The 16,153-nt window shown below is 38.0% G+C and overlaps 1 protein-coding gene across 1 annotated transcript; it reads right to left on the reverse strand.

The window, feature by feature from the left end:
- Positions 1-3,526: 3,526 nt before the first annotated feature.
- LOC129415003 (protein ELYS-like) lies at positions 3,527-13,489 on the reverse strand. The gene is made up of 10 exons (XM_073869190.1): positions 12,769-13,489; positions 12,328-12,370; positions 10,615-10,720; positions 9,921-10,046; positions 9,564-9,776; positions 7,239-7,419; positions 6,942-7,150; positions 6,726-6,842; positions 6,548-6,632; positions 3,527-6,436 (listed from the first exon to the last, which is right to left on the reverse strand). The coding sequence occupies exons 4-7, from the start codon at positions 9,963-9,965 to the stop codon at positions 6,984-6,986; spliced, it is 606 nt and encodes a 201-aa protein (XP_073725291.1). The 5' UTR covers positions 9,966-10,046; positions 10,615-10,720; positions 12,328-12,370; positions 12,769-13,489; the 3' UTR covers positions 3,527-6,436; positions 6,548-6,632; positions 6,726-6,842; positions 6,942-6,983.
- Between the last annotated feature and the right edge of the window lie 2,664 nt (positions 13,490-16,153).

A 16,153-nucleotide genomic window follows, 5' to 3' on the forward strand; every position in this document is an offset into this window, starting at 1 on the left:
TCTTAAACAGTCTAATTTATGTTGTTCTATCGGAGAATAGTGTTGGTTTCAGTGAATATGATCAAATAAGTTGCCGACCGCAGCTTTAATATTAGTAATATTAATATTGCATCCCTGAATGTCAATGGAGCAAGGGACAGCAAAAAAAGAGCAGAGATCTATGAGTTGGTTAAGCAAAAACGTTTTGATGTTGTTTTTTTGCAAGAGACACATAGTGATACACAGAATGAAGTAGATTGGGCTATGGAATGGGAGGGGCTCTCTTTTTTGAGTCACAAAAATTCACTTAGTGCAGGGGTTGCTGTTCTCTTTTCTAAATACTTTACTCCGGTTTCTTATGATGTGGAAGAAATTCTAAAAGGCAGAATTTTAAAGATTAGGACTGTTTGAAAATGAAGTTTTTGTTTTTATTTCAGTATATGCTCCAACTGCATCAGCTGAAAGAATTGTCTTTTTAGATACTTTATGTTTAGCTTTGGAAAATTGTAGTAGTGATGACTTTTAGTTCTTGGTGGTGATTTTAATTGTACTGAGCAGAATATTGACAGAAATCACCTTGAACCTCATATGCCATCACGTAAAAGGCTTATACAACTAATTAAAACTCATGAGCTTAATGATGTATGGAGAATTTTTCATGGGAATAGCAGACAGTATACATGGTCTCATTTTTGTGACAAAGTTGTATCTTTGGCAAGATTAGATAAGATTTATTATTTCAAACATCAGACAAATGTTTTTAAAAGTTGTTGTATTATTCCTGTAACCTTTTCTGATCATTGTATGGTTCAGTGCTCTTTATTTTTGAACTGTGTAAAGTAGGGGTGTCCATGGTTAACCGATTAACCGTTAAAAATTGTTTAACCGAGTGAAACATTTTGCTCGGTTAAGTGGCATCAATGGCGTGCATTGAATTTAGTTGTAATACATTTTTGCACCACCAGAGACCGCCAAAGCGCTCCCAGACATTTGTAATGTCCACAAGTAGTAGCAGTTTTCTAATATGAAGCGAACAAAGAAAAGCTGCATTAAATCGCGTATGAATTTGCGTGCTTATGAATAAACAGCTGGTTTAATTAAGTGCTTGAGTCAATGTGCGCAGGTAATTCTCGCAGAACTCGCCAGTTCCAAGCAGTGCAACCAGCTACTCCTTCATAAAGCGCTGCTTGAATGATGGGTTTATTATTTTTCTTGATAAAAAATACAACAAACTATCTCGCTTATATTAAACATCATATATGTGCATTATAACAAAAACGAGTAAGCACGCAGCTTCTGCTATCGTCTGGTCATTCAGCTCGCCTCGCAAACTCTGACAGAAATAAATTAAATCTGACACCTGCTGCTTTGTGACGTGACGCGCGTTCAGCTCCGCTGTGAATTCATGCAGCAGACACATTCAGTTATAAGTGTTTGCTCTCTCTAACGAAGCTAAATGATTTAATTACAAGAAAATATCAAAACGACGGTGAAAGACGGTGTCGGGGTGGGCAAGTGATCCAACCGGTAAGAGGCTGAAGCACCGGCAATCATCGTTTCACCGACTATCGCGACAAACCCAGCCAACACCCGGGCATCATAGAGAGGCGGCCGCGGAGCCCAGCCTACCATCCCCACGAACGCAAAAGTCAGTGACATACTTAAGCTGCTCTGTCCTTACCACTGTGTTTTATTTCTATAAATTAATTTCATTTTAAATGTGGTCCAACCAGTTATTAACCCTTGTGCCTTGTTCCAATTCACTACCCTTTCGTGTTGTTAGCGGCCAAAAAAGGCCACCAAATCAAACGGCTGCAAAAATGCATCAGATCAATATTCCCTTCAAATTCTTTTGCATAAATCTGTTAATCAACCTCAGAACTGATCAAAACCACCAAATGTTCCCAAAAATTCCATGACTTCAACTCCCTAACTGCCAAGCTCATAAGTGATGCCACTGATTTGAGAAAAAAAAAACACAAAATCACTGATCTTCAACACAAAAAGTGACTGTGGACTGAACTTTCCTTCACCCCCCTCACAGTCCCGGGCATGCCAAAGACTGGCAAAAACATTGGCCCCGATGCACTTCCAGCTCCTGTGCAGCATCAGATCAAATTTTGTTTGTCCCTCATTTATTGTTTGTGGCCATTTTTTCCCCATTGACTTCCACCACAACAACATCCTTTGATTGCAGAGCCATGACACCTTACCATCATGCATTTTTGATTCTTTGTGGTTTTGCCTTTTGCGGGGAGGTGGAGTTTGTCATTTTTGCTGTTGATCACCATGTGGCGCCGTTGGCCCTTTGGTGGCCTGTGCAGGAAGGGATCTTGAATTCTGGATTGTGCATTGAGTTATATGGACTATAACAGCATATTAGAGAGATAGAGAGAGAGAGAGAGAGAGAGAGAGAGAGAGAGAGAGTGTGTGTGTGTGTGTGTGTGTGTGTGTGTGTGTGTCTGCGTGCGTGCGTGCTTGCATGTGTGTGCGTCTGTGTGGAAAAATCTGTAAAAAATCTTCTCTGCATCAGATTTATGAACAACATTTATTATGAACCAAAATGCAAAAACAACTTCAAATAAACTGAACAATGAAGCAAGAGTAGAGGATGGATGAAGAACTAAACAATCAAACAAATTTTTTGGTGTGTATATGTGTACGTGTGTGTGTTCAGTCTTTTCAGCAGGACTTGCAGCATATTACTTGGTGCTCTCTGCAAGTGTGTCTACCACAACGGATACAAGTGCTGACTGTTCTTTTTTTTGGTTCTGTACACCACTTGCATGTTCCCCTCTTCACTCCTGAGCTGCTGGTGTCTGCTGGTGTCTGTGGATTTGTGTCTAGAGGGACAGCTACAGGAGACTAAATCCCTCTCACCAGTGCAGCACTAACTGGTGCGCGAGGGAGGTGCTCTCTCCTCAATACTAACACTAACCCTACACACACACACACACTCGTACACACACACACTCGTACACACACACACACACACACACACTCGTACACACACAATGGTTTTATAGTCCATATAACTCAATGTACAAACCAGAATTTAAGCTCTGTTTTTTTACACAGGCCACTAAAGGTTTAACGGTGCCACATGGTGATCAACAGCAAAAATGACAAATTCTACCTCTTTGCAAAAGGAAAAGCCACAAAGAATCAAGAATGCATGGTAATAAGGTGTCATGGCTCAGCAATCAAAAAATGTTGTTATAATGGAATTCAATGGGGAAAAAATGGCCACAAACAATAAATGAGGGAGAAAAAAATTAAATCTGATGCTGCACAAAAACTAAAAATGCATCAAAGCCCATGTTTTTACCAATCTTTGGCATGCCCAAGACCGTAAAAAAGGCAAAAGAAAATCCAGTCCACAGTCACGTCCCATATTGAAAATCTGTCATCTTGTGTGTTTCCTTTCCCCAAATCAGTGACACCACTCATAAACTTGGCAATGAAAGAGCCAAAATCATGGAATTTTTGCAAACATTTGGTAGTTTTGATCAGTACTGAGGTTGATTAACAGATTTATGCAAAAAAAAACGTGAAAAAAATTTCATCCGATACATTTTTACAGCAGTTTAATTTAGTGGCCTTTTTTGGCCGCCAACAACACGCAAGGGCAGTAAATTTGCCCACGGTATATTGTTAAGTTTTTGAAAAATTTCAAAGCATTTTCTTAAAATATGTGTAAATATAAGATTTGTCACCAAAAATCATTCCATTTGCTGAAACACAGAGAAAGTTGTGGCCATATTAAGACAAAAAAAATGCAAAAATGGCCCCAACAACACATAAGGGTTAAAGAAAAATTAATAACTACCCCTTTCTCGTGTGTCTGTATCTCTGGGTTGCCTTGCGCATAATATGGTTAACCGAGTATTAACCGCTAAGGGTGTCGGTTAACGGTTAATTAAAAACTTGAAAAAGTGCAGCCCTAGTGTAAAGCCAAAAAGTGCATATTGACATTTTAATAATGCGCTTTTAAGTGATAAAGGTTTTAAAGATGCTTTTGAGGTTTTTTGGATAATTTTAGAGAAACAAAAACAACCTTTAGCTCAATACAACAGTGGTGGGACTATGGAAAGGTCCAAATTAAACAGATCAGTCAGCAGTATACAAAGAATGTCACAAGAAATGTAGAAAGGTCAATGAAAGTTTTAGAGATGGATATTATTAATTTGGAGGAACGGCTACAATCCACAGGAGATTGGACATTTACAAGGTGTATTTCTGAGAAAAAGGCCAAATTGAATAAACTTTTAGAAATGAAAGCAAAAGGGTCATCGGTTAGATCTCGCTTTCAAAGCATTGATGAAATGGATGTACCATCAAAATGTTTTTTTTTTGGCCTTGAGAAGAAGAATGGTCAAAAAAGATTTTTCCATTCTTTGAGATCTGAGTCTGGGAGAATGTTAACTGATGATAAGGAAATTCGTAAAAGAATTGTTGGTTTTTATAAAGAGCTATATAAATGTGAGCTGATAACAGAAGACAACTTTAATTCTTCTTTTTTGAAAAACTTACCTCAAGTCTCTACTGAGTCAAATAAGGACCTTTGTGGTGAAATACGTCTATAGGAGCTTAAAAAAGCACTTCAAAGTATGGAACCTGGAAAGGTATAGATGGTCTGCCAGTTGAGTTTTTTAAAACGTTTTGGTCAGTGGTGGGGGAAGATTTGCTCCAGGTTTTAAATGACAGTTTTAAAAATGGATATTTGCCTTTGAGCTGTCGCAGAGCTATTCTTACCCTTTTACCAAAAAAAGGAGACCTTACAGAGATAAAATCCTGGAGACCAGTTTCGGTATTGTGTTCCGACTATAAACTACCCTTAAAAGCACTTGCTAACAGACTTGAAGGTGTATTGGAGCAGGTGATTCACTCTGATCAGACATATTGTATCCCTAAGAGATCAATTTTTGACAATATATCACTTGCACAAATGAAGGATATTGATGTGGGCCTGATCTCTTTAGATCAGGAAAAAGCGTTCGATAGGGTTGAACACGTATATTTGTTAAAAACCCTGGAAGCATATGGATTCACACAAGATTTTGTTAAAAAAAGTATTGTTAAGGTTAACGGTGGCTTATGTGCTCCTTTTGATGTGCAAAGAGGTGTGAGACAGGGTTGTGCTCTGTCGGGCATGTTATATTCTGTAGCCATTGAACCTCTTTTACACAAGTTAAGAGGAAGTATTAAAGGTTTGGTTTTACCCTATTCTGGAAAAAATGTTACCCTGTCTGCCTATGCTGATGATGTAGTGATTTTAATTAGTGATCAAAAAGATGTTGACACAGTGGAAAATTGTTTAAATGATTTTAATGAGATATCATCAGCTAAAGTAAATTGGGCCAAGAGTGAGGCTATCTTGGTTGGCCAGTGGTTAAAGGGTTTTCCAAAACTTCCAAATGGTTTACTTTGGTCTAAAGGAGATTTTAAGTACCTGGGTGTTTTTCTTGGAGATGAATCCATTGTAAAGAAAAACTGGGACAATGTTCTAGAAAATGTTAAAGGAAGATTAAATAAATGGAAGTGATTGATTCCAAGAATGTCATACAGGGGGCATATTCTTATTATAAACAACCTTGTGGCCTCCTCTTTATGGCATCGCCTAGCTTGTCTAGACCCTCCTTTAAGTCTAATTGTAGAGATTTAGAAAGTCCTGGTAGTTTTTTTTAGGGAAAAATTACACTGGGTATCCCAAAGTGTGCTATTTTTATCCAAAGATGAAGGAGGTCAAGGCCTTATCAATGTGCAAAGCAGAATTGCAACTTCGTATGCGTTTTATACACAGACTGTTGTATGGACCTTTTGACTCCAACTGGAAAGCTGTTTCTTGTGAGATTTTAAAGAGTGTGGGAGGCTTAGGCCTCGATAAAACTCTCTTTTTAATGGATCCTGTGAAAATAAACACATCAGATGCACCAATCCTCGCGAGGCGCCCCCCTTATATAATGGTAGGGGAAACACTGAGTCAGATCGGATAAATGTGATATTAGACGCTGGTTCTTTGTGATCAACTCCCCCTAGTGGTGAACCATCGGATTGAATGAAGCCTCGTTAGCTAAAATCACGTGACTTGGGCCAGTTTGAAACACGCTCCGAACCACTGATTCGAAACAAAAGATTCATAAATGTTTCAAAGCCTCATGAAGCAGTGCTTCGAAAACGACCATCACTATGTATGTACACATTTCTGTTAGCTGTGCACACTGTGCCCCCTTAAAAAAATTGGTGCATAATGTCCCTGATTGTCACTGTCAAATAAACTTAAATAAAACAATAAATATGAACAAACCTTCATTCATGCTGTCATCCCGATCAGGATGGTGACGAAACTTCTCTATAGTCTGGCAACCGATCAGACGAGTATTAGTCGCTTGAGCCCTGAGTGGGAACGTCGTGCCATTCAGGTCCTGACTATATCGCTCATCACAATATTCGAGACCTTAAGCATTCGATTTTACAAGATGAATTATTATCAGCGACCAATTTGCATATCATAAGTATGTATATTTAAAATGAATATTATAGAACTGCGTAGTCTTATTTATTTTACCTCATAGATATTTTTCCCTGAAGCCAAACACTTCCTCTCTCCGAAGGCCAGCTGTAATAAATGAAGGCTAACCACATCCCCCTCACTGAAACAACAATTTCAAATCATAAGGTACAATGTACACACTAAAAATCGAATGTGATGGTTGTGTCCTTGGTCATAGAGACAGCAAACTTACTGATCCTGTGCTGACTGCACGGCCCACAAATAGCAGCAGTTTCGGGGATCATTCTCTGGTTCCTGGAACGTGAATGCGTAGACGGGCACTCTGCCACCCTCTAGCAGTGAGTGATATCTAGAAAGCAAAAGAGGACAGGTTCATGTTTACATTAAAGTACAATGAAAAGGACAAAGAGAATACAAAACACAACAAGTACTACGAAGTTTCACTAACTCTTTTTTGAGGGTCTTCATGTTCCAGAGCTGCAGGTAGCCATCAGCAAAAGCCTACAGCAAGCTGGTTGGTCCGCTGTATATACTGCAGCGCTGTTGCCCCTGTATCTGTGGGGCTGCTGAGCTGCAGGCACAGGTGTCTGCCCTGCTGAATCGCACCCTCTCTAAAGCGTGGGATCTCAGAGGGAGATTTATTGACCACTTCCAAATCTGTGTCAAAGCATACATAAAAATAATTTAAGATTATTATAAAGCCTTTTTTTAAGGCAAAAAAACCCACCATCTGTCACAATCTCACCTGATGCTTCCAGTTCACTCTGGCTGCAAGACAGGTCATCCAAACAGAGGTCAACCAGCAAAACGTGACCAACGTCTGTTACAACAGCAGCAACTCCAAAGAACCAACGTAGACTCTGATGCAGATGCTGTGTGCTGGCACTGGCCCCTCCATAGCTAACCAGGGGCTCAATGGCTGTTATCTGTATAAGACAAGGAGATCATCCACAGTAGTCTCTATGCAAGAACAGGTGTGGAATGGTTAAGCACTGGTTCTTGGTTATAGGCACTAATGGCTCTTTTCTCATTGCATAGTACCCCACGGTTTGGGTCAGCCTACTTTTTGGAGCTTTTCCACTGCAGGGAACTTCACTGCGACCAAAATGGTCATATATGCGACCTTTTGAACTGCCGTTGCGACCCTAATTTTTAATGGTTCGCAAATGTGCTACCTAATGTTTTAGACAATATGCTATGATTTACTATGAGGCTGAGCATTTATTAAAACAGAAATGTGGATTTTAAGAATACGTTTTATAACGTGCTCTGAGCATTCAACACGTTGGCTTCATTTTGCGTGAAAGCACGTCGTGTCTCTCCTTATGAGTGTCATTCGCGTGCTCTCTGTTTCTCAATGAATTGGGTGCGACGCGAAGCAAGCTCAGTGTCTTCCATGTTTCTTCCAAGTTTATATTTTAAATGGTCAGTCGGGTCCGGTTAGGACCTAGTTTAATTACTTTGGGTCCCAAGTCTGATTAATATTGTGTGTATAACCTGAGTCGATCGGAAAACGGCCATGAGCGCTACCGCGCTAAAGCTTGAGTGCAGTTTTAGCGTGCCTCCGGTTTCTATGGCGATGGTTCTTGTTACGACCACTCGCTGAATTTGCTTTCTCACATTTTTTAAATAATCTTATTATTAATAAACCATATCTTTTTTAAAACCATATCCATATTAAGTTTGCACAGAGATTGTAGCAAAAAAGCAGTGCTAATGTCAAGCCCATTGCACTGAACGAGCAAAGCTTAAGCTGACTCGGAATATAAAAGACGCAAAGCAATGTAAAGTCTGTCCCCGGGACAGCAAGTAGACTTTTAAATCTGAAATAATGAGTGGATTAAGCTTTTTTAATCAGCAAGAGAGAGATAGAAAGATAGGCACTTTTACTGCTTCTGCTCTATCTAATAGAAATTATAACCATTATAACATTAGTCACATTTATAATCTATAGACCTGCAATGCCTATTAATATCCTATACATAGTATTGTATTATATTGAGTTTGATAAAAGGGGTCTAATTGCTTCATATATCAGTGCAAAAACAGTAAGTGTTTTCGTGGTGCTTTGACAAACAGTGTCAGCTTTGTTAATGGCAAAGAAAGTTTGGGGTGGTTAGATTAATGAAATATAATGTGAAATTAATATTAATTTGATAATAAATCAAAGTATTATGTTGTGTCACACATTATTATTAAATTTATTATAGTTTATAAGCAAAGGTCCCGGCCAGTGTTGGGGGTAACGCATTACAAGTAACTTGAGTTACGTAATAATATTACTTTTCTGAAGTAACGAGTAAAGTAACGCATTACTTTTTAAATGTACACATTAATATTTAAGTTACTTTTTCAAAAAAGTAACTCAAGTTACTTTTTTAGTTTAATTAATTTGATTAAAAAATATGTACTGAAATAAACTAAACGTATGCACTCTCTGTGCCTATGTGGAAACAGTTTGAGTCAAAAACTGAGGTGGCAGGCCAGAGCTAAACATTTTTGTGATGAAATATGCAATTTCCGAATGCAGAACTTTTCAGTCATAAAAACACCTGCAAGGCCTGAAAGAGATCAAGCTTTAGCCAAGAAAAAGTAACGCAAAAGTAACTAAAAGTAACGTAAGCATTACTTTCCATGAAAAGTAACTAAGTAATGCAATTAGTTACTTTTTTTGGGAGTAACTTAATATTGTAATGCATTACTTTTAAAAGTAACTTTCCCCAACACTGGTCCCGGCTAGGGCTGTCAAACGATTAATCGCATACAAAATAAAAGGTTGTGTTTGCTTAATATTTGCGTGAATTCTGTAATTATTATGTATACATAAATACACAAACATTTATGTATATATTTAAAAAACACTTGTATGTGTGTGTGTGATATATACTCATACATAATTACTAAACACAGTACACAAAACAATACCCAAAAACAAACTTTTATTTTGTGTACAATTAATTACGATTAATTGTGCGACAGCCCTAGTCTCTGCATTTTAAACATTAAGGCAAGAAAATACAGCAATCCATGAAACTCATCCATAAAACACAATAGAGCTGTTCACACTTACCCTGCCAGGTATGACCACAGCCTTGACAACACGGGAGATGCCAAGATCATAAAGGCACAACATACTGCCTTCACCTTCCTCCAGACCCACGCGAAGCCCTGGGCGGGTGCTCGGACACCCCGCTGAAGCGGTAAGCAGAGAAACGCTCGCCAGTAACTGCATGGACCACCTCCAACTGGGGCCCACAAGCAAGCCAGGCCAGTCCACTCTTTCCTGATGGCAACAATTGAGAGAAACTTAAAGACGTTTGACATTATTCAAACAAACACCATTTGTCAATGCATCAATTCAAACAACATATCCATAGTTCAAGCATTTAGTCATTAAGACATACCATCAGGGTAAAGCAACACTCACCAACAGTAAATCTTCCATGCAGTACGGAGTCAAGCGTAACTTCATCTTCTCCCAGAGCGTCTATCGTCAGTTTTGGGAAACTCAGCAAGCTGCTGGTGACTTGGGCTGCCAGGTCACGCATGCTTACTGATGAGAGAAATTATGTTAAAAATCTATTTGCATTTCTTGAAAAATAAACTATATAGCATAAAGACAAAGCATAAGAAATACAACATGCTGTATCCTCCCAGCAAACATGTCCCATTGGGCCCCAGGTGGGGCCACTGCCGGGGTGAAATGCGGGGCATGTGTGGGCCCCACACTATGGGGCCACAATAGGGCCCCAGTGGGACAGCCCAAAGTGTGGGCTGGGTGTGGGCTGTCCCACTATGGGGCCCAAACGTGCCCCACATTTTACGCCGGTAGCGGGCCCACAGTGGGACAGCCCAAAGTGTGGGCTTACTGTGGGCACATTGGGAAAAGTGTGGGCTAACTGTGGGCACATTGGGTAAAGTGTGGGCTAACTGTGGGCAGAGTGTGGGCTTACTGTGGGCACATTGGGAAATAAATAGGCACCCTGGCTGTAAATACATGGAAGTAAAATATAAAAAATTATGTGCAAAACATGTGGGTTGAATACTAAATTTCTTTTATTTTACAAAATCACATAAAATCACTTATTACTAAACAAAAGAAACAGAACAATCTGAATCACCTCAGGGGCACCAGTTGATATTATCCTCTGGGCCTTCTGATTCCTCCCCCATCCTGCTCTCTGTCACTGCAGATGTGGTGTCCTGGTTGCTTTTTTGTCACAGCATCTAAGTGAAAACATAAAAAAACAATATAAACATCAACATTAAAACAAGTTTTTTTTTTTACAAAAAGTCAATCATGATTAATCCAAGTAGGTAACTAATTATAAAAGGGGTTTTCTACATTTTAACATTGTTTTTAGCCCCAATTATTAAAATACTTCAAATGCTTGATTTGAGACCTTTCAGTGCAAGATAACATTGGTGTAGCATATATAAGTAAATGTATACTTGTAAATGTAAGCAAAGGGACTTTGCGAAAGAATCGGTACAGCTGATCTGTCTTTTATAAGTCTGATAAAACTAAAAGGTCTTTATATATTTGAAGGATGCAATACTACTATATATGTATATAAGATTAAAGAGTAGTCCATTCTTAAAATGGGGCCCATTGAATTTTCATAGTAGGAAAAATTACTATGGTCAAGTCAATGGGGACCACTTTTGTGCTAAGTGCTAAGATACTATAATTTATACAATGTATACTGCACTAGTTTTTCTTTCCAAATATTTCAAGTAGGTTTTATTGCATAACTGGATCCAATAGGATGATCTTATAATTGTCTTTGTTTAAGAGTACATCTGTAGGATTTTATTGCAGAAAGCTGATGGATATTAACCAGCGAGTCCCTATTTGATTTGGGTGAATGAGCTGTGTTCTGAGCACAATAAAATATAAAATGATGACAGAAAAAACATTTTTTATTAAAACTATACGCATCATCTAATACATTATATGAGACTGATGTGTACATCAAGTCAAAGTGAGCTCTGATTATATAGTTGTAGTTAATAATTTGTAGTTATATTTTTTATTTATCCATTGTATTGAGGAGAGCTTTTTGAGCACTTATTTTTAGGGATGCACCGAATCCAGGATTCGGATTCGGCCGAATACTGGGCTTTTTGACGGGGTTCGGGTTCGGCCGAATCCTAGATTTTTTTTCCACCGAACCGAACCCTAGGCTTGCGCTACGCTGTTTGACGTCACGCGGCCGTTGATTACACACATCGGGTGCTGATGTGGAGATGAGGTTTTTCTTTCGGTGAGTCTTAGGAGCTGGACACACCAAAACCTTTAAACACGGCTGAAAACACCTTGAGGACGCCAAATGCCAGCTGTTTTTCAGCCGCGCGCTTGGTAGGTGTGATGCTTCAGCTGTGAGCCGGTTGGTTGCTGTGGTAATGTCCCGCCCCTCCTCCACTGTAATTGGACGGCCGTGTGAAAACTGACATTGACGAGCGGAGCTTCTCACTCAAAGTTGTATATGGTTTTCAGCGCGGAGCTGCTTGCTTATTGGAAAAACGAGCGTGTCGCAACGCATCGCTTTCATTATGCATAGGCTTACCATGGTAATTGTCAAAATAGTTTTTCCAACTTGTCATCCTGGCATAATGTACAGTTAAATAAAATGAAAAATACACTGCTGTGGACGTTGTTTACTTCATTAATGTGCTGTACTGTGTTAATGGAATAAGGATGCAAGTAGGATTCGGTTTCGGATTCAGCCGAATCTTAAACGGTGGATTCGGGATTCGGCCGAACCTAAAAAATCTGGATTCGGTGCATCCCTACTTATTTTGGGTGCAAATACAAACAAAGTAATACTTACTCTTCAGCCAATGGAAAACATCAAAACACAACAAGAAAATGACCTGAAAGAAAAGTGATCATAAATATACAATAGTTGTTAAACCAGAATTGGTGGCTTCTGTTTAAATTCTTCTACTATAAACTGTGTGCCCATACTGGCATATAACATGGTATTATATAACATCACATTTACGCGTCAAACGCTAACTGAAATAACTTGCGTTATAATTAACTAAACAATGTCAAATAAATTTAAAGAACGAGGATAACACATTTTTATATAAAGGTAGAGACAAATAAAAGATCTGCATCACGAGCTCAGTCAAACTACCAGCTTAACTTACATCAACAGTAAACATTAAAGTTCATAATATTTTAGTCATATCGAATTACTAACAACAAAATGAACATTACTGTGAACTTATTTTAATGAAGTAACCAGGAATTAATGAAAACTTACCTCAGAATTTATCACAAAAAACGATAACTGTCGTCTGAGGTAAACATCGGTTAAATCCAGTATTTTGAACTCAAGGGACGGAGGCGCGCGCCCGCAAATTGTGTTCGACTTCATGCGGCGCTGACAGAATGATGACGTCAATGTACCGCGAGAGCGATTCGAAATTAGGTCTCTACTCTACGTGTAATTTCTCGACTCGCGATACGTTGACGTCATCAACGTAGGATGTGGGTTCTCGCAGCGCTTCTTGAAGTCGAACATGCCTAATAACTAGGGTGACCAGATGAGATTGACTGAATTTCGGGACGGGGGGCAGACGTCGGGGGTTGGTTTGCGGATCCAATAATAGTTTTATTTATTTATTTTATTTAATAATAAAATATAATGAATTTCAAACGGAACCAACTGAATATTAATAAGTACATATGCATATAAATAAATGTATATAATACGTAGGCTATAGAAGTATTATACTTCATACAATAATAGTTAGATCATCCAATAGTTTTCTTTATTTAATGTACTTATAAAAGACAATTAATTTCAAACTAAAATTACTGAACCTCCACAACCACGGTAGGCTATAGCTCAAGTGTGAATTTAAAGTTGTGTTGTTTCTATTAATTTAATCTAATTCATCCATATGCACAAAGACAATATGAGCTTTTTGTCCTCTTGTTGACTTATAGAGTAGATTAAGAGAGTGAAAGTTACAGCAGCCGCGAGGACAGTTGAAAGTGCAGGCAGTGACAGTCAGTCGCGTGAAGGAATCAGATTGGCTGATTGGTTCAGTAATTTTTGAAAGACAATGAATTTCAAACTAAAATTACTGAACCAATCATATTTTTATTAATATAAGGACATATGCATATAAATTTATATAATACTTATAGAAGTATTTTTTTAACACAGTGCCTCGCCCTCAGCCAATCTGATTCCTTCACGCGACTGACTGTCACTGCCTGCACTTTTAACTGTCCTGCGCGGCTACAGCCTATATAAAAAAACAAAGATGCTGCAGCCAATGAGCAGGCGGCGGGGGCTGGCTGCAGGATGACTCAAAATCCTCGCGTATGTTTTATCAGACAATAACTACTCAAGATTTTGCGTCAGTATAATTTTCAGGGGCAAATTAGAGCAGGATTCGGGATTAAGATTTTGCTTCAGTATAATTTTCGGGACAATTAGAGCAGAATGCGGGATTCGGGACAGCAGCTTAGATTTCGGGACTGTCCAGAATTTTTCGGGGACGTCAGGGGCCCGTTCTTCGTACGTCGCTATCTCAGTTAGCTGGATTTTTTTGTTGACGATTTGGCATGATCTTGGATCGTTTGGTTCTTCGAAGCTCATCCTAGACTTGCTGTCATAGCTACAGGTCCGTAAGCTCAAACCTGCTCGGGAGCAGGCTTATTTCATGTAAACAAGATTAGTTTGTACCTTTTTAAGCGGATGTGATAGGGAAAGTCTGACGCAGTCGCGTATTCTCCATTATACAAGCGCAATTTGCGTAAGATGCATGATTAATATAAAGAGCTTTTCAAATTCAACACGTAATAAAAAAAGGATCGATTAATTAAATCTTTTAGCGATGTTATTTAAAAAATATATAATATAACAAATATTCTTTTTGTGTACTTGTGCAACTTGTTTTTGTCAGAGCCATAGAGAAACAGAGTTGTGCCAACGGAAGTCCAGAAGCTCGGCCGTCACGTGATTCACGGAGACTTCAGTTAGTTCCTAGAAGCCCATAGTGAGCCATTGAAATGCATTGAGTTAGAGGCAAAGAGCTGTGATTTTTCTTAATTTATAGTCAAGAAACGCATTTTTTTTTTACAATATTTCTATATCACATCAAAATGTGAATGTAGTATTGATATGTAGTTATATAAACAATGTTTTTTGACAAATTAAATCCACCAATATAGTAACATTTGTATGGTTATCTGCTGGTATGTGGCTTGTTAACATGTTTTACGCTGCCTTTAGCCACTTTAAAATGCATCACACTGTACTAATGTAAGTTTATAATGTTATGCTTGTTTATAATGTACAAAGTGAATGTGCTGTGAATGTAACTCATACTGGTTTAATTTATAAATATACAAAGCACAACATTAAAAAAAGACTTTATTATTAATTTATTTTAATTTATTATTAATTATAATAATATTTCTGGCTTAGTGTAGTTTTCTTTTTGTTGTTAATATAAACATCTGATGGGACATAACATCATCATCACTTTAAATGATTACTAATCTCTTAACTATGTAAGTATACATTTGACAAGTTATTAATGAATAAATGTATTTTATTTCATTTATTAACCAGCAAAACCACAGTGTTAAAAACATTCCACCCATACGTTGATGCATAAATATGCACTTTATACCACCATCACTTTCTTTAGCCTCTCTAATTACACAATATTTACAATAATGGATGAATCTGCATTAAGAAAACAAAATTTACCAATACAAGGCTGTTCGTGGTTTGTTGTGTGTTGCTAAAGTTATTCACAGCTTGTCCTAGCCTGACCCGTTTTCTACTAACACCCCCTAAATGTACTAATTAAATGAGAAATAATGCACTACAAACACACTGATGCATAAAGTCATTCGATTCACATGTATTGCTAACATACAATCTTATTTGTCAAGCGTATTAAGTCTTAAAACTTGTATTAAGTTCAACACATTCAATCTTTCTAATGCAACTCTATGGAGCTGACTGTGACTTCCGGGAACTTTGGAGAGACTCCGTGCTCCGCCATTGCTGTAAAAAAAAACGTTCCATTGGAGTGAACGGACTTGACGTAACTCTATCCTTCTATGGCTCTGGTTTTTGTGTAACAGGTGTTTTGATTCTCAAACGAATGAGAAGACAAACATGCTGATCACATTCATTTTAAATTTGTTTGAATTTTCCTTAATTAAAACAGCAATCAATCATACCCAGCATTAATAGATGTTATGTCCAATAAAGACTATTACTTGGTGTGAAATAATTTTCATTTGAATAAACTAATCTCCTATTTTAGTTTTGTCTTTAGATTGTCAAGTAGCTTACAATGTCATGCATGAAAGGGTTTTCGTTTAGTCATTTCTATCTGTTCTATCTTTAAAACGTTGTCTACAAATATGTTACCCTGTCCCTTTCCTGTGACAAAAATGACCAAAATAACCAAATAAGTTTTTTGCACATATTTTCACATATCTTTATCTTCTTTACTACACTTTTCTGTGCAGACTCAGCAGATGCAGGAATTTCAGTTAACGTGCTATAGTCAGAAATCAGTTAAGAATAAGCTCATTATGAGTCAGCAATCGTCACAGCTCCTCTTTAATAGAGCACTGAAATTAGATGAAGTGTACTTCATTTACAATTT

This window comes from Misgurnus anguillicaudatus, chromosome 7, assembly GCF_027580225.2.
Source record: "Misgurnus anguillicaudatus chromosome 7, ASM2758022v2, whole genome shotgun sequence".
NCBI lineage: Eukaryota > Metazoa > Chordata > Actinopteri > Cypriniformes > Cobitidae > Misgurnus > Misgurnus anguillicaudatus.